General features: G+C 36.7%; 1 protein-coding gene and 1 long non-coding RNA gene across 4 annotated transcripts in view; one reads left to right on the top strand and one right to left on the bottom strand.

Annotated features, from left to right (window-relative positions):
- Positions 1–1,265: 1,265 nt before the first annotated feature.
- On the bottom strand, positions 1,266–1,742 carry LOC140688613 (uncharacterized). Its single transcript, XR_012063312.1, has 2 exons — positions 1,664–1,742; positions 1,266–1,556 (listed from the first exon to the last, which is right to left on the bottom strand). It is a non-coding gene; the product is annotated as an uncharacterized lncRNA (long non-coding RNA).
- Positions 1,743–1,869: 127 nt separating this feature from the next.
- Positions 1,870–23,266, top strand: part of WDR64 (WD repeat domain 64) — a 60,636-nt gene continuing 39,239 nt past the window's right edge. For all 3 annotated transcript variants that reach the window (XM_015234787.3, XM_072948561.1, XM_072948560.1), the window contains exons 1-10: positions 1,870–2,198; positions 4,702–4,832; positions 5,660–5,762; positions 8,296–8,399; positions 11,160–11,189; positions 12,477–12,587; positions 13,551–13,765; positions 18,561–18,695; positions 19,488–19,567; positions 21,329–21,468. In XM_015234787.3, the coding sequence (XP_015090273.1) occupies positions 2,054–2,198; positions 4,702–4,832; positions 5,660–5,762; positions 8,296–8,399; positions 11,160–11,189; positions 12,477–12,587; positions 13,551–13,765; positions 18,561–18,695; positions 19,488–19,567; positions 21,329–21,468 (1,194 nt within the window). In that variant the 5' untranslated portion in view covers positions 1,870–2,053. The remainder of the gene's footprint in view (positions 2,199–4,701; positions 4,833–5,659; positions 5,763–8,295; positions 8,400–11,159; positions 11,190–12,476; positions 12,588–13,550; positions 13,766–18,560; positions 18,696–19,487; positions 19,568–21,328; positions 21,469–23,266) is intronic.

Here is a 23,266-nt window from a genome sequence, read left to right on the forward strand (position 1 = left end):
GCCTGCTGTTGGAGAACTGGCCAGCCTCAGTCTTTCCCCTTCAGCGCCCATTGGGTAGAAAGAAGTGGAGAAAAGTCATGGTCCCTTGACTACTCTGAAAATTTTTTCTAGAGAAGTGCTCATTAAGGGTCTCCTCAATCTCCTAATAAATTCGCCTTCTCTTAAGTATTCTGAAGGTGATAACGGACTAATGCATGTAGAACTGGTTTCCCAGTGCCTCCCCACATACCCCTAAATGGGCTATATAGCATTTTTTTTTTTTAGAATGGGGGAATTATTCAAGCCATTTGTATTGTGGAGCCTCTGCCAAGACAGAAGGAAGTCCATTTTAATATCCTTCTACACTGGAACATTAAATCATCACAATCCCTATATTCCAAAAAAAATCTTTTACAAAGTATGAGAGTGTGAATGGGGGCAGACTTTATCTGCCATTCTTGCTCAGAATCACTGATAACCCTTAGCCTTCCGTGTGGTGCACGTCCACTGAGAGGAAACTCCGACCCTTACTCAATCAAGTAACCTCCTTCCAAGGGCTGGAACATATCCGTCACTGGCTTCTCTAAGCTTGGGCCCTAGTGAGACTCAGAAGAGCCCTTGCAGAAAATCTGGCCAAGCATATCTGAACTATTTCCTATCTTAGGAAACAGAAGTTAGTGAATGTAACTGGATTTTTTTTTTAAGGAGTCTGGCATGTCTTCAAGTTCTGAATGTCGTTTCTCTTTGTGCATAGAGCTCCTCAGATGTGTGAGATGTACGAATCAGTTTGATGAAAATTATGTACCTGTCCACATTCTCTTCCCCTAAAATACATATATTTGTTTAAAAATGGGATCTTGCTTATTATCTTGCTTTGGGTGACCAAGGAGTTAGGGAAAAATAAACATTCAATTTCTTGAAGGAACTGATTAGTGAAGTTATGATTAATGTATATCTATATCATATCTCTATCTATCTATCTATCTATTCCATATCCATTACAGTGAAATTTTGGTACACTGGGAACAAAGAGAGCATTTATAGGCTTCCTGAGGCAGGGGGTGGGGGGTGTGGCAGGAATAAAATAAGTTATGTACAAAGGATCAGAGATCAGAATAGTTTATAATCAGCAACAAAATCTGCTCAAAATAGACTTTATTCTAATAGCAACACTAAAAGCAAGAAGACAATGGAATAATATTTTCAAAATACTGAAATAAAGCAATTTCCAGCCTAGAATTCAGTATTTAACCAAATGTCAATTAAATGTGAGAGAAGATTAAGAATATTTTCAGATACTCAAGGTATCAAAATTTATCTTCCACATACAGTTTCTGGATGTGAGCCACCTAAATGCTGGCAATAAACCACAGAAAAGAAAGATACAAGAGAAAAGATAAGAGAATTCTCAAAATAATGACAATGGGAAATAGCAGTATGACAGCTATGTCCTGATACATGTGGCATTGGTTCTGACTGTGGCACTGTGACTCAAGAGACAGACATGTATGATAGAAAGGGCAGATGCTGAAAGACAGTTTCATCTTTAGAAGTTCATGCTTCCACATCCAGTAGAGCTGCAAGAATGAATGTGAATTTTACTCCCCATGGCATCTTGAGGAAGGTAAAGGGTCTGAGTTGAAAGGAGATATAGGGGGGAGAAAGTAATGCCCAGCTTTCTTACTTGGTCTTTACCCATTTTTCTTCCTTCTCAGGCAGTGTACACACACACACTCACACTCACAATCTGCGGGGAAAGAAATCTCAATCTCCTTGTGAAGGAAGGAGAATGTTAGATATTATGATGCAATGAGGACCACAGAAGCACCATGGCAACATTCTGAGGTCAGGATTTTTACTGAAATGTTTGCCTAAGTCAGTATTTCTCCCTGCTAACATCCCAGAGGTAGCAAGTCTTACTCCTACCCACAGGATGGGATTTTAATATGAAAGGAATGAGACCTCGGACCAAAAACTGAGGCAGCAGGGAGGCATTGTGACATTGGAAGGTTTTCCAAGTTGGCAAATTTGCACTGCTATTTCTGGACGGAAATAAAAGATTCCCTATGTCCCTATGGATATCAGGGAAGAAAAACGTTTCAACCTTGAGGTTCAGACTGGCAATTTCAGGACAGCCTTGAAAGGGTTTGAAAAATTGGTTGAACATGTAGCTGCCCAGAAAAGAGAGGAAAGAGCCGGCTTGTTTATCCAGAAAGAAGGTAAGATCGTAGATCACAGGGCAGTCCTGCTGGGTCTGTTGATTAGAAATGGGAAAAGTTTTAAGCAATCAGAGAAGCAACATAGCTTAATAGCAAAGATACCGACTGAGTGGCCTGAGTCCTCGTTCTGACTGTCCCTGACTGGCTAAGTGGACTTGAGGGAGCTCTTTTCATTTCTCTCAATGTTAGTTGTCTCGAATGTAAAATTGAGGGGTTGGATTAAATGACATCTAGGGGTTCTTCTGTGGGATCTACCATTTGATGGCTCACCGGTTACCCCGGGCCTCTCAGTAGTGTGTAGTGACCATTAACAATCCATGTGAGCCCCTGCCATCGCTTTCCTTAAGGGTATCACAAGATCTTCAAGACTTTCATAAGCAGGAGAAAGGCTCCTGCCTCACCATGATTCACTGTCTGAGCCTCTCTCCATGCCTCTAGGCTAGAATAATTTCCAGCATGCCAAGGTAAGGGGAAGGCAGTGAACAGTGGTCTGCCAGGACTGTTAGCAGCAGATGCCAACACAGAACTTGAAAGCACAGCACTGTGGTCAGGGCTGAAGGGGAATGGTGCAGTGAGGAGCTTCAGAGCACTGAGGACAGTAGTGAAGAGAAAGGCTTAACAGCTGAGTAAAAGACTAACAGGACATATACAGCTTTTGCAAGGAAAGTAGCAAGACCCACAAAACTGCTAAAGGGACAGCATGGCCAGCCCCTTAATATGCGAGGCTGTATAGTCATAAATAAGTGAAAATGTTGACTTTGGGTGTTCAAACCCAAACCGGTGTTATCTGAATAGCAGTTGAGAATTTACTAATCACTTTAATAAATATATTTAATTTTCATAACAATTTTAATAGACAAACATTACTGTTATTGCTATTATCCCCATTTTATTTGTTAAGAAATGAGAGGTTACAAATAAATCATCTTCCTAAGTTACTGAACTACTCTAAGTGTTAGAGCTGACTCATACATTTTAAGATATATGTGTGTGTGTGTGTATATATGTTTACCTGATTGAGAACTTGGCTAGACTTTCTAAATTACTCAATAAGCTTTCATTTTTCCCTAGTCCAGTTTGTTCTAACTCTCTGTGTAACTGATTTTCCAAATCCTTGCCACTTTTTCTAAATCCCCTGTAGGATCTCACTTCCTCCAGCCAAGCTTCCAACATCCTACGTGAAAGCAAGGTCAAAAGACAAGAATTCTCTCAAACTCCCTTTCCTCCACTTCCAAATTACCTGAATCATCACCTGTCCTTCCTTCCGTCCTCCTCCCCTCTGGAGCGATCACTTTACTTCTAACTCTAGCTCAGTCCTCCTTCACCTCTGATCTCACCTCAAGGTACTCATCATACTCCATTTCACAGACCTTCCCAAATATGCCAAGCTTTTGCCCAGCTCAGTGTCCTTGTGTTCACTAGCCTCTGCCTAAATGTCTAGCTGTGCATATGACTGACTCCTTTTTGCTTATTTTTTTTTCCTCAGCTTTATTTTTTTAACTCATCCTTAGAGAGGGCTTCCCTCAGGTCCACTCCCAACCACCACCACTAGATAATTCTATCACAGCTCCCTGTTGGTTTCCTTTCCAGCACTCATCTCACTCCAAACTTAATGATTTTCATATTGTTACTGAAGTATGACCTACATACAATAAAGCACATAAAGTACACTAATCCTAAGCATGTAACTCGATAAATTTGGACGCATGTAAACATACCTGTAATTCCCAAATGAGATCAAGACAGAGAACATTTCTAACATTCCAGAATGTTCTCTCATGCCCTTTTATACAGATAACCACTAATCTAATGCCCATCTCTAGTAATTAGTCTTGCCTGTCACAATCTGTAGGTATTTTTTTTTTCACTTTTTGACTTTCTTTCTCCCACTGGAATATAAACTACCCAAAGAGTCTTGTCTACCTAGTTTTCCATTCTAAATCCACTGTCTAGCTCAGTTCTGACACGTAACAGATGCTCAATGTATTTCTGTGTCTAACTCTTTCTTGTCTTTAGACTCAATAGCTAGACCCCAGCGAATCACGAAATTTGTCAAAATCAATATTCAATCCATGACGTGGTTTGTGCGAGTGTGTTTACGGTGTCAAAGAATCAGTCAAGAACTGTTCTTTGGTCACTTCTCTCTTCCACTCAAGACTAACTCTGGCAAACACTTCTGATTAGCAAGATGTTTTCCCGATAGGAAAGAAGTAATTAACTTTCTTATCTTTGTGTTCCTGAATAACTCTTGAAATAATTAAAACAAAAGCTATGGAAGAGATACTAAACACCAAAGTAAAATACTTTCTTCTGACTAAGTAATATTTTAGCCAAGAGCCCAGTAACATTCCCAATGAATGAAAAGATCTTTAACATTTAGAAGAATCTGGTTTTTATAGGTTGAAATGATAAAATGGATTAGCAAATAGAAAAAAGCAGCTGAAAAATGCAACATAGTCCTTGGAATGTTTTGACAGTGTTCCTGTGCTTTGTTTGATTGCAGATGCAATTGATTATGACAAGTTTTATGCAGCAGTACAGGAACTCTTCGGTCCAGAAGTGAAAAATCAAGATGTGAAATGCTTTTACAGGAAACTCTGCAACAACCCCGAAGCGTCTACAGACTGGTGTGAGGTACTCATTTTTCATGTTTATATTATAAAATCCAGGTATTACTTTTCTTTGTTCAAAATAAATAAAGAGTTACTCCGCCAGGGGTTAGACCCACAGTGTGCGTGTGGCACATTTAAATGCCAATCCCCAGAAAGAAGCTCATTCTGCTTAGTCACTAATAAGCACCAGCTAGTCTCGAGTTTAAGAGAAATACTGTGTGTTGTTAATTTATAACAGTTTTACTTCTCTGTTTTCATGAGACAACTGAAAAACTGCTGTCTTATTTTTCAGATTCCTTGGAATCAATAATTTGACAGTTGATCCACAAATAAAAAGCCCTTTTCTTCTTCAGGATAGTCTTTCCTAGTAATTTACTTTCATGCCATACTTGGAGGGTAGGATTTGGAACAGTAAAACAGAAAAATTTAAATTCAAAACTTCTCCCGCAGAGGAATGAAGAATTTTGCCCAGGAAGATTTATGGGAAATGGGTAGGAGTAATTATTTGAGAGAGAGAGGCCAAACTCAGTGTTAGGGTTCTCAGTCTGAAGAAGGCTGATTTGATTTCCAAACAAGTGCCAGCTCTGAATTGAACTATCAGTCTGAGCAAGGACGCCAGCCTGGTACATTGGTTTAACCATCGGAAAGAAAAATCAATGACTGCTCAAAAAGCCTGCACCATCAGCATGTGGAATGTTGAATATATTCAATGGCCTTCTGATATTTACAAAGCAAGGTGCTGACCGTTAATCCAAATTAAGATGTCAAATTCAACCAACACTAAATCTCTTACTTCACAGCCATTTCTGAGATACGGTGCATGTTTACACGTGTTGTTTGGGATTTCAGATCTTTGGATACTTCGCCTCTGAGAAAGATTCTCTTACTTCCCAAATGGATGAAGAAAATCTGGTTTTCCTCGTTTCTAGAAAACAGCGAGTTGTAATTTCAGGTGATACTTTAAATTTCCCAAATGAATTAATGTGGGTTTTAATATTTTCTCAAAAATAAATACTGGGACTATAACATTTCCATAGAACCATTTTTGGTCTTATGTACTTGATCAATACTTTATAACCAAAGAGAGAGAAGTGACAGTTTCAACTGCAGTATTGAAAGAAACTTGCAGTCGAGTTTGAAATATTATCATTGCTCTGAAGGACACTAAGTAGGGAATGTAAGGGGAAAAATTCACATTTTCCTGAAGGGGTTCAGATCTAAAATTAAAGCTCTCTACAGTGTTACCTCAATAATGCATACTCCGGTACCAAATACATTTTTTAAACAAATTCTTAAAATTAAATTTTCAAGTTTGCATAAATTAGAATTATTTCCCACACTCTCACCCTTGATTATCTTATGGAGGTTTAACCCTACACCTCTAAAACTGTGAATGTGGGTCCATCACAGAGGAATATTAGCTTAAGAAGCCAACACTTTACATACACATTTGTTTTAAAATTTGAGCCTGAGCTCCAGGAACTCACTTCCCTCTCTCCTCTTGACACTTTAGGTTTTCTTTCCTTTCTTCCCTCCAGAAAGGGAGAAGTCCAGGATGAGGAAAGGCAAACCCTGAAATCTGCCACTGTCCTCCAACATTTCATCTCAAATTCTGAAGTGAAACGAATAGTTTAGGTCAAAGCTGGTGTTTCTGAAATAAGCCCCTGAACCTAATTCAGTCCCTTCTGAACGAAGCCGACCCTTGTCTTTAAGTCTTCCTGAGCCCAGCCACATGCCTCACCAGGGCCTAACCTCTGGCCACAGTAACTGTCATCAAAGATAGTTGATGCAAGGGAGCAAGGGAGCTCTTCCCGCTCCCCCAGCAAACATCATCTCTGAGTGAGGAGTGGCCAGTGAACAAGGGAGACATGCTGCCAGCATCCTAAGTTAGAACTTTGAAAGCAAATTTCTAGATGGCAGTTGGGTTCTGTAGCTCATTTATTCACTCGGTGAATATTTGTTAAGGTCTACTGTGTGGGCCAGGTCACTCTCTAAGTGCCAGAGACACAGCACTGAACAATCTAAAAATCCCTGACCTCCTGGAATCTACATTCTAATGGGGAGAGACAGACAATAAAAGAAAATCAAACAAGTAAATTATATGATATGTCAGATGGTCTTAAGTGTGATAGAAAAAATAAGAAAGGAAGCAGGTTGTGGAGAAAAATAAAGCAGGGGTATGGGGAGTTGTTTTGGAGATGGGAACACGGTGTTGGGGTTTTAAATAGGGTGCTGGGGCAAGACCTGGAGGAGCTATGAGAGCAAACCACACACTTCAAGTGGGAGTGCCGTGGACTGGGGGCAGAGTAGTAGAAGATAAGGTGGGAGAGGCAACAGTGGCACAGGGACAGATGTCTAGGGCCTTGTGGCCACTCCAAAGATTTCTGAGTGGGATAGAAAGCTATGGGAGGGGTTCAGATAGCAGAGAGGCAGGACATGGGTTGCACTTCACATGTTTATTCTGGCTTCTGTGATGAATATGGTCTTTAGAGGGGAAGGACTGAAAGCAGTGAGAATGATAGTGGCTTCAAATAGGATGGTATTCTCAGCCTTTTTTTCATCAAAGGTTCAAAAGACCATCCCCTAGGAGTCTTTTGAACCTTTTTTCTAATTTCTGGCTCCTTTCATCCCAATTGCCTTCCCAACCTCCTTATCCTCCTCCCCTAGACATTTAATTGCCTCTGACATACTGTGTATCTATGTACTGTATGTATATCTGAGCTTTGGACACAAAGAGAGTAAGACTCATTCACACGCCCCACCAAGAACCAATCTGCACCCCCTGGGGGGCAATACTTCCTCAGTTGAGAATGCATATGGACAAGGGTGATAATATTGGAGTATGAGATTTGATTGCTTGCTTTTCCTCTCTAAGAGTTTACAATCATAAAAACTTGAGTTAAACCCCCCTGGGAAGAGGCCCAATATGTGTGGCTTTATTATTCAGTACGCAGGCAAAAAAAAAAAAAAAAAAAAAAAGTCTGTTTTTTTCAAAATGCGTGAAGTTAAAAAAAAAAACCTTAATAATAGTATTAAGGTAGTTTCATTCTTTTGTACTAGAAAGCCTGAGAGAGTATTAGGTTTTTATTCTACATAAATCATAATGATGACAGTTCAAAGAAAGAATTCCTGAGACGCAAAGATCTTAAAATAGAAGTGATTCTAAAAGACGTTTGGAAAACTCATTCTCTGAAATGTGCACATGGGGGTGGAGGCTGGGGTATGTATCTTGCTTTCCTCTGGGGATTCATGTATCACATCTAGTTGGAAAGCACTGTCAGGTCAGATTAGTTTCTCTAAGGATAATTAAAAAGCAAAGTTGCTCATTTTTATGGTTTTATTTTAGTTTACTTTTTAAGTAACTAGAGCCTTTCTAGCAAAAAAAGTTGTTTGTTTTCTTTTTCTTTTCTTTTTAAACAAAACTAACAAGTGACTTTTAGGATCTTTGCTGCTGGAACTGAAAGTGAGTGTTGTGCCATTAACAGGTAGCAGAAGACGAGATGTGATCAAGGGCATTGTCAAGGTTCCTCAGCTGGATTTACTAATTACAGCTTCTCAGAAAGGACTGATAACAATCTTTAATGGCCAGGTAATTTGAAAGCTTGGATTCCGTCCTCTTTTCTTCATCCCTTTCTCTCTTCTGTTTTGTTTATACATTATGCCTCTATATCAGATGCAGCTGAAACTGTAGTCATATTTCTGATTTATTCCAAAAAACAAAACCAAGTATTCCTAAAATGAGGAGCTTGCTGAACCCCAGAGCAATTTTCGAGATTTTTGGTAATTGCATGTGGCATTGTTCCTCAGGATGCCATATTGAACCATGTGGCATCAGCACCGTTAAAAGAGGATCCTTGGTAATTTCTCAGATAAAACTATAAAAACTCACCAGTCAAGTAATTTTTATCATAATCCCACAAAACAATGAAAGGTCCTTAACAAGAACCTTGTACTTGAAGTTATAAAAAAGAAGGCTCAAATTCTAGCCCCTCTATTTTACTAGCTAGATGTTAAGTAGGGAACTCGATGAGCCAACTTAGATCTTTTCATGTCTTTTTTTTCACATCTATAAAATGAGGACAATAGGATCGGTCCCCTCTCCCTCAGAGGATTACAGTGAAGGTCAGACGAGATGATGAATGTGGAAACACTTTCAGGCTTTGCTATTATTAATGTCATTTCTTTCTAAATTTATGTTTTGGACTTATTTTCAAACTATGAGAGATTTTAATGGCATGTATGATGATAGAGTCTACATCGTGTTTCACCATGAAAATAAACACTTGGTGATCAGTATCAAAAAAGAGTTCGAGTTATTCATTTATTTCCAAGTAGAGGCAAGCTTCATGCACATAAGATATACTTAAAATGATAACCAATGATTAAAATTTCAACAATAATTTTCAGCATTTCAGTGATTTACATCATAGGCGACCAGACTCAGTTAGAGGAGAGGCTGGCCTGCACCCAGAGGCGCAGCAGCAGGAGGTTCAGAGTGTAGGTGTGCAGACTAGCTTACCTGCCCAGCTGTGCCTGTTATATTTTTTATCTCTGGTGCCCAGTTCCTCCTCATCCAGACCAGAGAACATCCCTCCCTAGGTAGTTGCGCTGTTTACATGAGTTAATAAATATAAAGCACTTAACATCATCGTAAGCATTTAGTAACTGGTGGTGTGACTACAGTTATGAACAAATACTGTGAAAATAAAAATGGATTTGCCTCATCTAAGTATGAAAACCTTCCTCAAGCTCTTTTTCTTGGTGCATTATTTCCCTTCTCATTTTTTAACCTTTATTTCCTCAAAAATAGAACTAATGTGGTAGCTAAAGAAAAACAGTGAGAAGGAACAATGATCTTTAGAATGAAATAGTTCAGGATTATGTGAAATAAGTGAGATGGCATTATCACAGATCCAGGGATGTATCACACACACATTCACTCACACATGTAAAGGTGTACATGTGTAGGCACACCATGTATAGGCACACACACACACGTATAGGCACACACATGTATGGGTACACACATGTATACTCACAAACATGCAGATGCTCACATCTGTTTCTTAAAAGATAATACAATTGGAGAGAAAAGATTGGTAAAAAAATTACTTTAAGATTTAGTACACCAGGAATGAATAGTATTTTGAATGCTGCATGCCTTAAAAATAAGATAGTACATTCTATGAGAAAAGTAATTTGGTAAGGAGGGTCACAGGAATGATTTATTAAAAGATAGCCATTAATAATGCAAAATATCTTATACTCACAGTTTTGGCTTGATCTGAAGTAGAACAAATACACTGAAAAATTTTCAGGGTGCTCTCTGGAGGGCTTGGTGATGTACACTGTAAATATCCTGCAAAAACGGGCTAGATTTTAAAAATTCAGAAAATATCTCTAAGGATTACAACACTTTTAGAGTGGATAAGAGAACTTTAAACTTGAAGTGACTTCCACTAAAGAGGGAGATAGAGAAATAGAGGAGGAATTTTTTGAAGCGCTTTATTTTTCCCATCTAGAAAAAAGTCCCTGGTTGGAAAAGCATTTTTGAACTCTTCAGATGAAAGACAGTCTACGATGACCACAACTGACACTTTTAGTGATCTCCTGGATTTATTTTTTTCCTTTTCACATGATCTGTCCTTCTTGGCAATCATTTTCTAGACTTTCCCCAAGACCATTTGAGCACGCAAAATTAACCAGGTCGTTAATATACTTTGGACACTTACCTTTACCTTAGGAGCAATTAACATGCCTTAAAGGTATTAAAAAGCTGCTCGTGTACATACCAGCTCTGCTTGGATAAACCTGTGGTCCTCAATGAGCATAGTACTGAGGGCACGGTTTCCATTCAGTAGGTACTTACTGAGTAAAAGAGGAAGCCCACCAGATAGAATGTTCTTAAATCTCAGTAACTTGACAGATAACTTTCAAATGCAATGCTTTTTTTCTATATCAATCCATCTTCGTATTGACCTATTTAGCATTCTTGCTGTTGCCGTTAGTATTATTTTGCATCTCCAGATTTTGTTATCAAATGTTGCTCTGAATAGCTAAAGAATGTAAGGCAGGTGCAAATAGAAGGAACAAAAAGTTTTTGTTCCTAGTAAAGTTTTAAGACTAAGAGCATAATGACCAGGCTTAAAGGCAAGCCACAGAAGCATAAACTTGCCCAAAGCGAACAGTGCATTATTCCACAGAGCTACACCTTTCAGGGGAGACTCACAGAAGCTAGAAATGACTAACGAGATTAAACCAAGGAGATACTGTGTTGCCTTACAGCCAATATTTTCATTCTAAACTGTAGTGCCAACTAGCGTTCATTAGTCTCTCCCTTTTTTTATAGATGAAAGTTCAGACCAGCACCAAAATTATAGTAAGTACCTTTTAAAAATTCCTAATTAAGTTAAACTGGTGGCTATGATGATGTTCCTCCATAACTAATCAAGATCTCACTCAATGAAGAGCCTGAATAGGCCCTGAGAAAAAGATGTTTTCATAGGTTACGTTTTATCTTTATTGTCTAGGCTCCAAACTAAACCTTGAGCAACAGCAAAGAGGACCCAGCTCTTGCTTTTTGAGTTGATATGATTGCAGAGAATTTCTTGGAAACTGATTACTCCTTGGAAGCTTCCATTTAAAAGCCTCGCCTGTTTTTCTAAGCTCTCACTATTGAGGAATACAAAAAAGACAAAACCCATGTTGTGAGAACAAGGCAATAACCAATGGAAATTATTTGAAAACATTTTATTTTAAACTTGAAAACAGCATAAAAAACTAGAGTGCAATTTTGTAATTTATTTAATCCATATTGTTAATTGGAACAGTAATCTTGTGGCAGATGTAAAGCTATGGTGACTTACTCTCAGAATCCCACTGTGGCTTTAGGAGAGATGGGAATGATTGACTTTTACCCTGTTTGCATGCACTGATCTGCACTGAACTTCAAAGGGGGGTGCCAGGCACCTGGCAGAGGAGTCTCTGAGCTTCTTTTTCTTAAACTGAAAAAGAAACAAACACTTGTCAGAATTCCTAACCGATTTTACAGAAGACTCAAGGGCATGCCTGAAACACATGCTACAGTTTCCGGCACAGGAGGCACTCACAAGAGGGAGCCATTTTTCTCGTTCAGCAGTGTATTGTCAGTGACATGATGGATCTAGCCCCGCCAACCTGGTGACTGTAGGAAGACACAAGGGAGACTCACTGGCCTCTACTTGATCACTGATCAGATGTTCACGAAGGTCTTTTCCAGCTAAAGAGTCTAAGCATAAGGACAGGGCCGGAGAACTTGCTTAATCAGTGCCCTAAATCTAGTCTCCCGAGTTCCTGTGAAGAAGTGTTCTCACCTGAATGAACAGTGCACAAAGGTGACTGCTCGGCCAGTGGCTGTGCACTTCCGGGGAACTGCTCCAGGCTCTGGCTGTGTCATTCATTCTCCAGCTGATGGTGCTGAGAAACTCATGGTGAGAGTGAAAGGGAAAAAGATGAGAGCCTCTACTCAAGACATCAAAGAAGAGACTTTGTGAGGCTCCTCTGCAAATAAGGGGGAAATGGGGCTTTTAATGTAACTAATCTACTATTTAGTAACCATCATTCTGTGACAGGACAAAACACTATATATCCCAAAACAAAGCATTCTGATTCTGTGTTTGTCTATCAGGATACCTCCTGGATCACAGGATGTGATTACCTCTCGCAGCTGAAACGAATTGTTGCTACTACCGAAAGGACCATTGTCGTCTGGGATTATAAAGCTCAAGGAAGCAGCCAGGCACGTGCCAAGAGAAATAATCAGAGAAACTGGATTGTCTTTTTCATACTGGTAGTTTATGAGCAATCCACTTTCTCTACTGAATATCAGTTTCCTCATACATAAAATGGGAGTGTTTAACTAAAATTATCAAGTCCAGCATTAATATTCTGTGAGTCTAATTAAAAAGGAATGTTCTTTCCATTTAGTGTATGTTTGTTTTGGTTTTTAAATTTTTATTTATTTTTCATTTTGTTGGGGGGTGGTAAATAAGTTTATTTGTTTATTTTAATGGAGGTACTGGGGATTGAACCCAGGACCTTGTGCATACTAGGCATGCACTCTACTGCTGAGCTACACCCTCCCCTGTTTTGTTTTTGAGAGAGAGAATGATTAGTTCCTTTCTTCTTTTATACCTTTCTCTGAATCCAAGTATTAGCTTTTTGATTATGCTCACGTTATCCAATTCTTTCTCTCCAGTCCAGCTTCATTTGGTAAGAAAATTACTAAAATCAAATGCCTAATTCTGGCAAAAAAAAAAAAAATTCAACGGAGCAGATGTTAATGTTAATCCCTTCAGTAGCTGAGATGTTACTACTTAACCAATTTACAATATTTATTGAATGGATGGACCTGGAGAATGTTATTCTAAGTGAAGTAAGCCATAGGAGAAAGAAAAATACCACATGATATTACTCATATGTGGAATCTAAAAAGAAAAAAAATGAACTTATTTGCAAAACAGAAACGGACTCACAGACATAGAAAACAAACACGGTTACTCAGGGGGGAAGGGAGTGGGAAGGGATAAATTGGGAGTTCGAGATTTGCAGATACTGACTGGTATATATAAAATAGATAAACAGGTTTATACTGTATAGCACAGGAAATTATATTTGATATCTTGTAGTAGCTTATGGTTAATAAGTTATTAATTAAGGCTTACGGTTTCACAACTTATTAAAGGGAGCTTTCTGTTTCCAGGAAAACTATTTTGTCATAAAACCTATGGACCATTGCCTCCTCTGTGTGTGTGTAGTGTCTCTGCCTGGCCAGCTCTGCCGAGATGACATCCTCTTGGGGGATGATGGTGGTTTTGTGAACAAATTCACAGTAAATAGCAATGACTTTGGACTAAAACAGGCAAAATACAAAAAAAAATTACAAAGTCAGGTCTTAGACGCAAAGAACTTTAAAAGGTAAGAGTGTTACATGGATAGTCCAACTGTTTTAATATAGACATTGTTCAAGTATTTATGTAGTGAAAATAATGTGCCAGACCCCATGGTAGAGATTTTAAATACAAAGCTGAAAAAGAAATGTTTCTTACCTCAAAGAACTTCCAATATAAAAGGAAACACAGACAACTGAAATTAGCAACTGAAATTCCTATTTTAAAGGCTATTAAAATCTATAGGTACTTGAATGAATTAAAGAGTTCAATGAAAAATTAAATCATGAAAAAGTGTAAAAGATACATATGACTGTTTACTAGTACTTAAATATGGAAGATTTTAAACATGAAAACAATGGATATAGAATTCAGAGAAAAAGGTTAATAGATCTGACTATACCCAAACATCAAATGATAACATTTTAAAAGTAAATGACAAACTGGAATAAATATTTATTACAAATATGACAGACAGTGGGTTAATACTCTTTAATAAGTGTTAGAATTCAATTAAAAACCAATAATTCTTCAAGATAAAAATTGGCAAAGGCCATGAACAGATAGTTCACACACATGAACACACAGTACAAATAGTCAATAAACATTTCAAAATGATCATCTGGCAAAAATGCTAACAACAGTACGAAAACAGACATATGGACCAATGGGACAGAATAGAGAGCCCAGAAATGAACCCACAAACTTTTGGTCAACTAATCTTCAACAAAGGAGGCAAGAACATACAATGGAATAAAGACAGTCTCTTCAGCAAATGGTGTTGGGAAAACTGGACAGCAGCATGTAAATCAATGAAGCTAGAACACTCCCTTACATCATACACAAAAATAAACTCAAAATGGATCAAAGACTTAAACATAAGACAAGACACAATAAACCTCCTAGAGGAAAATAAAGGGAAAACATTATCTGACATACATCTCAAAAATGCTCTCCTAGGGCAGTGTACCCAAGCAATAGAAATAAAAGCAAGAATAAACAAATGGGACCTAATGAAACTTACAAGCCTCTGCACAGCAAAGGAAACCATATGTAAAACAAAACGACAACCTACAGAATGGGAGAAAATTTTTGCAAATGAAACCGACAAAGGCTTGATCTCCAGAATATATAAGCAGCTCAATCCAATCCAAAAATGGACAAAAGACCTAAACAAACAATTCTCTGAGAAAGAAATACAAATGATCAATAGGCACATGAAAAAATGCTCAATATCACTAATTATCAGAGAAATGCAAATCAAAACTACAATGAGGTATCACCTCACACCATCAGAATGGCCCATCATTCAAAAATCCACAAACGACAAATGCTGGAGAGGCTGTGGAGAAAAGCCTACATTGCTGGTGGGAATGTGGTTTGGTGCAGCCACTGTGGAAAACAGTATGGAGATTTCTCAAAAGACTAGGAATAGACTTACCATATGACCCAGGAATCCTGCTCCTGGGCATATATCCAGAAGGAACCCTACTTCAAAAAGACACCTGCAGCCCAGTGTTCATAGCAGCACTATTTACAATAACCAAGACATGGAAACAGCCTAAATGTCCATCAACAGATGACTGGATAAAGAAGACGTGGTATAGTTATACAGTGAAATACTATTCAGCCATAGTAACCGACAACATAATGCCATTTGCAGCAACATGGATGTTCCTGGAGAATGTCATTCTAAGTGAAGTAAACCAGAAAGAGAAAGAAAAATACCATATGAGATTGCTCATATGTGGAATCTAAAAAAAAGAAAAAAAACCAAAACATAAATACAAAACAGAAACAGACTCATAGACATAGAATACAAACTTGTGGTTGCCAGGGGGTAGGGGAGTGGGAAGGGACAGACTGGGATTTCAAAATGTAGAATAGATAAACAAGATTATACTGTATAGCAGGGAAATATATACAAGATCTTGTGGTAGCTCACAGCGAAAAAAAATGTGACAATGAATATATATATGTTCATGTATAACTGAAAAATTGTGTTCTACACTGAATTCGACACAACATTGTCAAATGACTATAACTCAATAAAAAAATGTTTAAAAAATGCTAACAACAGTTACCTCCAACTGATGGGTGATTATTGGTGATTTCGATTGCCTGCATTATAATTGTAGTGTTTTTGAAGTTGTTTAGAGTAAGACATATTATTTTTATTAGCGGAAAAACAAACTTTGTACTAAATATAACATCTTTATTAATCAAAGAAATACAACGTAAAATCGGATACAATCCTCACCTATAAAATTAGAAAAGGTTAAAAGTGGGTATAACACTGTGAGATAGGCATTCTCACATAATGCTGGTGGTGAAAGTGTGAGTTGAATCCCTTTCTGGAAAACAGTTTAGGCAACTGCATCAAGTGCCTTAATTTATAAACATTATAAACATTTATACATTGAGACCAGTGATCCCCGTGTATTTAAAAATATGATTACCAGTGTGGCCGACAAGGGAATGATTAATTTAAATAAGTAATCATTTAAAAATACAGATATTATGTAAATGTATAATGTAAATTCTATATATTTACATATTTTATAAATGTCATACATATGTAATATATTTATATGTAAAATATATTTTTGTCAGAGTCCTAAAAATATTTAAGATATCAAGGGCATTTGATAAAACAAAACATAGTATAACCATATTACAGAATGCCACACACCTCCATTAAACTATGTTTTGAAAAACATTTAATAATACGGAAAATGTTCATTATATAATATTAAGTAAAAATATTTTTATTTTTCTATGTGTATTTGTATCCATTTTTATTTAAAAAATACATAGATGTCTGCGTGTGTGTGTGTGTCTTTGTAGTTCTTCTTAGAAAAATACTAGGAGGCAGGGTATAGCTCAAGCAGTAGAGTGTGTGCTTAGCATACACAAGGTCCTAGGTTCAATCCCTAATACTTCCTCTAAAAATAAATAAGTAAACCTAATTACCTACCCCCACCAAAAAAAAAAAGATGACAAATATATTTTTAAAAGAGCTATAAATTATAAATAAATAAATAAATAAATAAATAAGTAAGTAAATAAACAAACAAACAAATAAATAAATAGAATATAGTTTCCAAAATGTTAACAATGGTTCTCTTTGAACTTTAGAGTGATGATTTTTATTTTCTTCTTTATGTTTTTTTACTTTCTAAATTTTGTCCAAAATTTTCCTTCTAGAATACAAAAAAAACTTTAAATAACACAGGATTATACTTTGTTACTAATATAACAAATATTTTATCCCAGAGTTAAAATATGTAGTTAAAAGCTCCTTACATCTGTTGCTACAACGGAAGTACGACTAGCCCATTGCTGGATCCCTAAGAATGACAATAATTAAAGTATCTGGCTCCACTGTCTATCATTCGTATACAAGCAGTATTCCTTAGTTCCACCAAAGTTCTAGACTCTGACGGAGGACCTCCCCAATACGTGATGTGCTGCTCTACCTACTGTCAAGAACTTTATTCCAATTATGATAGGCTCTTAGAATAGATGCTGAGACATGAATCTTCTCTTTACTGAGATATGTGTCGCCTGTCAGAAAATTCCATGGCCTGTGTTCCATCTCTGTTTCCATTAGGCAGAAATGTTAGAAATGAGATTAGGGATCTGAGGAATTTGAGGAAGCTGAGTACAGTTAAATGAATGCTAATTCACATTGGTTCTTTTGTAGACGATTTAATCATGCAGCTGATCATTCTGTTCATGACTTAAATTCGAGACTGAAGTGTATGTATAGGCTGAGTGTTGAGGCATTTTCTTAAACCAAGCGGTCCTCAGACCCAACAGCATAAAAAGTATTAAGGCTAAAGGGGTAATTAAATTCTGAAGCCATCAAAGTTTTCCTGCAGTTGATATCTACATCATTCATTCATTGACTGCATAGGGGTGGGGGTGATGTAGGTGGCAAGCACTGGTGTGCAAAACATTGTGGAAATTAAAGAAAGAAGTTGCCAGTATCCAGAGCTAAAATTGAACACAATCTGGCATGGAAAAATAAATCTCTCTCCCCACTCTGTTTAATCCAGTATTGTCAAACTTTCCTGCCTTGAGTTACAAATATGTCTATTTCCCAACTACAATCTAAGGAACTTGAGGATAAGAATTTTACCTTAATCAACTTTATGCCCCTAGTACCTGGAATATGATGGGTGCTCAATAAATACTTCTGGATAAGGAAACAAATATACTGTAAAATATGAGTAAATAAAATACCATGAAGATGGCTTCTTCCAGGTTAAGACAAGAAGAATTTTATGGCAGAAGTTTTGGACTCTGATGCTAAGCCTCTCCCTCAGGTGTGCTGTGTACTGATGAGCAAGCCTTTGACAAAGAATATGATGGCTGTCCTAGCCTCAGCTTCACTGGTGATCCGGGATTACAAACTTCTTAGTTCTTCAGTTTTGACTATTCATGGGAAGTATGAAAATGAATTGACTCATATAAAATAAAAAATAACATAAAACACAATCCTCCATTTGGATGATCAGAACTTTTTCAGTAGGGTAAGGATGATAGTGTCAATATTGGACTGGGATTCTTCTAGATTCTTCCTTTAATTCTGATTCTGTAGCTCAAAATCTGATGATAAACTTTTACTTCTTTCATTTAAACTATGCTGGAGGATGAACTTACAGTTAAACAGTTGAAAGTGGTATAATGCATAGGACAGCTTTACCATAGCTCAGAGTTGCGATTTGGTTAAAGGGAAAATAAAATACCAAATAGAAACTCAACACGATGTGTTTGTGAGTCTAATATAAACTCTCTTTCTTCCTTTTAATCCCCAGTGTTAAAAGGAAGCTACATAATGACTGGGTTATGAAAATTAGATATATTCCAGCCCTAAATTGCTTTGGATCCTGCTCCTTAGACAGTACTCATTCGCTAGTTTTGGAATCCTTGAAGAGACTTGAGGATAATTTGTAAGTACAATAGTTTATATATATAAACATTCTATGACTTTCAGGTATTTTCCAGTTGATAAACCCATGGCAGCCTTGGAGCTTTGAAACTGGTTTTTAGAAATATCAGGTGTTAAGTATCCCATTTGTTCGATGAGATTAATTAGATTTTCAGGAGGCAGCTGAAGTTACACAAATCTGAACATGATGTGTCCTGCTAGCAGCAATTTCTGTCATTTGTTGTGTGTTGCTATGATCTATTAAAATAAATCAATATAGGTGTACTTGCGTATTCCAAATATAGTTCTTCCGTAAAACTTTATACATTAAAAATCATTCTTATAGGTTAATTGACTAGCTAGTAGACTTGTGAGTATTTGTAACACAAAACCATCATGTTCCATGTATAATAAGTACACAAAGTAGCTTATAGACAGCTGAGTTTAAATAGTATGTAATCTTATTTTCTATCTAGTTAAATATTTAATAGTTACATTGATATATACTAAGAGTTTACTAATGTATAGTAACTATAAAACAGCTGTTGTATTTTAGTTTTTCTCAACTGCAGAGTTGAGGACTGGATTTCTCTTTAAACAGAAACAATGCAAATGCTGTCTTAATATCATGTTATAGAGTAAGTAGATTCTATGGGTCAGGGAGAACTTAACCATTTTACTTGTAATATTTTCTGTGGATAAATGGATGTGTAACAACTTAGAAATAAGCCTCTCGAATATAATCTATCCATAAGTTGGAATTAGCTTTATAAAGAAAAATACACAAGCTTTACTTCTAATCTGTGTTTCCCAGGCCTGTCAGAGAGTTCTCCATGCCAAGAGGAGCAAACGCTTTTTGTTACTGTGTGAAAGCGAATGTGATTGTCACTGGAGGTAAGACAGTTCACGTTACACAGAGATTTTCTACTTTGCAAACAGTGCTGTCCCTAATTAACATAGTTATAGAATTTTCATACAGTTATAGCATTTTACTGCTGGATAAACCTTTTAGAGAATTTAAAACTTTGTATAAATTTTTCCTTCACAATGCACACCAGATACAGTTTTTAGCTTAAGAGACCTGGACACTTCTCAGGTGGAAGTTGTCTATTCAATCCTCCTTCATGTAAAATACAAGTCATAGATTTTCTTCTGGGGACAGCCCGGTCTCATCCTCCAGGAGTGATAATGCCCATTTCAGCAGGGATCCTGGCCAACATTATCTAGGATGATTTGTGGGCCTGTGGCTTAGGGTTCTGAACATACCTGAGAAATGTGATACTTCTTGGCCACAGCCAATGAAAAGCAAATGCAAGCAAGCTGCTGCATTATAGGAATTATTCAGCTTGAATCATGTAACTGATAACCAGTTTCAATAAGTATAAAATGACACTGTTTTAATTTAATTTATATGATAGCCAATGCTGTGGAGCATTTTCTCCTATGTAAGCTAATTGTATCTCCTGTGAATTGTTTGACCATATATTTTACCCATGATTTATTATAATTCTGATATTCAAAATTAAAATTTAATAGAAAGTTTATTTTCATATATGTTTATATATACATCCAGTTTTATCATAAAACTGCCAGCTGTTCACCAAACCTATATTATCTCTGTTTTTAATTCTTATTTTTAATTGAAATGCAATCGACTTACAATGTTAATTTGAGGTATACAGCAAAGCAACCAAACCTATATTATCTCTTACTTGGTATACACCTAGACTACATTCCCTAGACTCTCTGTACATTCAACATAGCACACTGTAATTTCTTGATAAAAGTACATTTTACAACAGTGATTTTTGTATTTGGGCAACACTTATAATATATTTTTACATGTGTATCAAAGATAAAAATTAGTGTTAGTGATTCTTTCTTTGTTGGAAAAAAGCATTTCCTGAAAATATTTCCAAGTGTTTAAATATAAATGGAAAAATGTTAATTCTCAACTCTGAAAATAGTCTGTAAGAGAGGAAAATAAGCTAACAGTGACAATCTATAGGGAGTGGAACTAGAATTTTATAGGGGAAAAGAATACATTTTTACAGTAAATATATCCTTCCATATTGTTTAAATCCTTTACTATGTACCCATATGATTGTAACAATTAAGAAAATAGTATCTATGCCATGATAGTAACTCCATAGAAATTTTGTGTGCTCATGGGTATATGCTAGAAGGGAAGATGGAAAAATGAAAAGAGTTGATTTGTTATAATGGTAAAAATTATGTGCAACTTTCCACTTCCTTTGGTTCCCTTTATTCTTACAATGTTTGCATAATTTAAGAATGTGAAAACAAAGGAACAGCTGCCTTCAGTATCTGGGAAGTAAATGAAGTATAAATAATACATTAATGCCTAAATGAGTAGAGAAGTGTTAAGTCAAGAAAAAGACTCATAAAATATTTATGAAATTCACATTTAAATGTGCAAATACAACTATCACAAAACAGCCTTGACAAGAAGATGCAGATCCAAAACAAGGCTAGACTCGTAGCCAGTCCATCATAGATGACATCCTGGAAGAAACAGGCTGTGATTTGATACTAGAAGGAAGATAAGGATATGATTAAGGGTGAGAGAGACTCTCTAAATTTGACCACCTGTATCCCTGAGAATGTAAGTAGTCTCCCACATCCTTCTTTCAGGAGACGATAAAGTGCTCCGGCTGTGGCATCCCAGCATCAGCACCAAGCCAGTGGGGAAACTTGTGGGGCATACGTTCAGCATCACCGACATCGTAACAAATGAGAAGGACCAACATGTAATCAGCCTTTCTTCCGCAAAGGTAACAAAAAGAGAACAACAAAAATGAAAAAGAGCAATTCCTTCCCTTAAAGTCAACTATTGGAAAATCTAGAATACATACAATTTTTGACTGAAATAGCTGACAGTCACTGAGAAAAATATTGTCAACATGGAAAGGGCAATGATGTCACTGTTCTGTTTCTATTGATCTCAGCATGAGAAAGAACATGTTTAAAGACAAGAGTAAAAGTAATGAGTGAAAAATACAGCATTGGGAAGAGAGCCATTATCCTCAATAGAAAAACACAAGCTGGCCCTCCTGTCATCATTAAAGACAAAAAATAGGGATTTCTGTTATCATTGCTCTTACTATACAGTATTTTAAATGTTCTAACCAATGTAATAAAACAAGGAAAAATGATTCATGAATATTAGAAATGAGGTGACTGCATTATTATATTTGCAAATAAGGTGATTACTGGAAAAATTTAATAAAATCAGCTTACAATTTTTAGAGCAGAGAAATTCATTAAGGTGGCTGAAATCTGAGCTGTAAATCAACTATATTTCAATAAAAAATAAAAATACCTAAAAAAAATCCTTCTACCTAACTCCTGCGTTCCCAGTTTGTTGAAAATATCATCTTTATTCTTAACTGCTACTAGAAGGTGAATTTTTTTTTGTAATTTCAGTTTTATATGACTATATGTAATATTTAATTGATGGTTAATAAATATCCAGTTCTGCCCCTCCAAGTCTTCCTTAGTGGAAGCTACTTGTCCTCTTGGGTTTTCTCTCTACATCACCTTTCTGAAATGTTCTGCTCTTCCTTAACCCCTTTAGGGCTGACCTGGCTCCACTTTTCTTCTCCAGAGCTTTGAAGTACTAATACAATGACAGGAACCCTGCCAGCCCCTGGGGGATGAGGGAGAAAAGGGCTGGAATCAGTGCAGCCAAGTGAATAGCACTACTCCTTTTTCCTCCAAAGTAACTAATGTATTGTGACCACCCAAGAATAAAGTAAATGAATTCTGTTTTCTGAAGCTATTCCCTTTATTAAGTATCCATTCAATTTTTTAAGAAGTACTGGGTGTTTATGCAGTGCTGCACCACTCTAAATTCCTATTGGACCAAGACAGGGAATACGCAAGCAAACAGACCACAAACCAACTAACCAACCAAACTGAAGAGAATACATAAGACACTGGAGAAACAGAATCAAATAAGACATGGTTATTCACTCAAGCAAGTTACAGTTTCGTAGAAAAGGCCACTGAATTAGTCATCATATAATTTCTAGTTGCCATTAAGACAGACAAGTACTATGGGCATCAGAGGAAGAACACCCAGGTTGAATGGGTGACCAATGGAAGTTGTCGAGAGGAGATGAATCTTTGATGAGTTTGTATTAAATTTTGAACAAGTACCATGTTTTCACACCATTAGTACATATGTAAGTGGCCCTAAATGGTATATAGTTTTATTTTTGCATGTTTCTTTTTTTTTTAAATTGAAGTACCATCAGTTACAATGTGTCAATTTCTGCTGTACAGCATAATGTCCCAGTCATGCATGTCCATACATATATTCATTTTCATATTCTTTCCATTACAGGTTATTAAAGATATTAAACATAGTTCCCTGTGCTATACAGCTGGAACTTTTTAAAAAAATCTATTTTTATATATAGTGGCTAACATTTGTAAATCTCAAACTCCCAAATTTATCCCTTCCCACCCGCTTTTCTCAGTAACCATAAGATTGTTTACTATGTGTGCAAGACTGCTTCTGTTTTGCAGATGAGTTCATAGTGTCCTTTTTATCCATTTTCAAATTTT

Source organism: Vicugna pacos, chromosome 23 (genome assembly GCF_048564905.1).
Source record: "Vicugna pacos chromosome 23, VicPac4, whole genome shotgun sequence".
NCBI classification, from domain to species: domain Eukaryota; kingdom Metazoa; phylum Chordata; class Mammalia; order Artiodactyla; family Camelidae; genus Vicugna; species Vicugna pacos.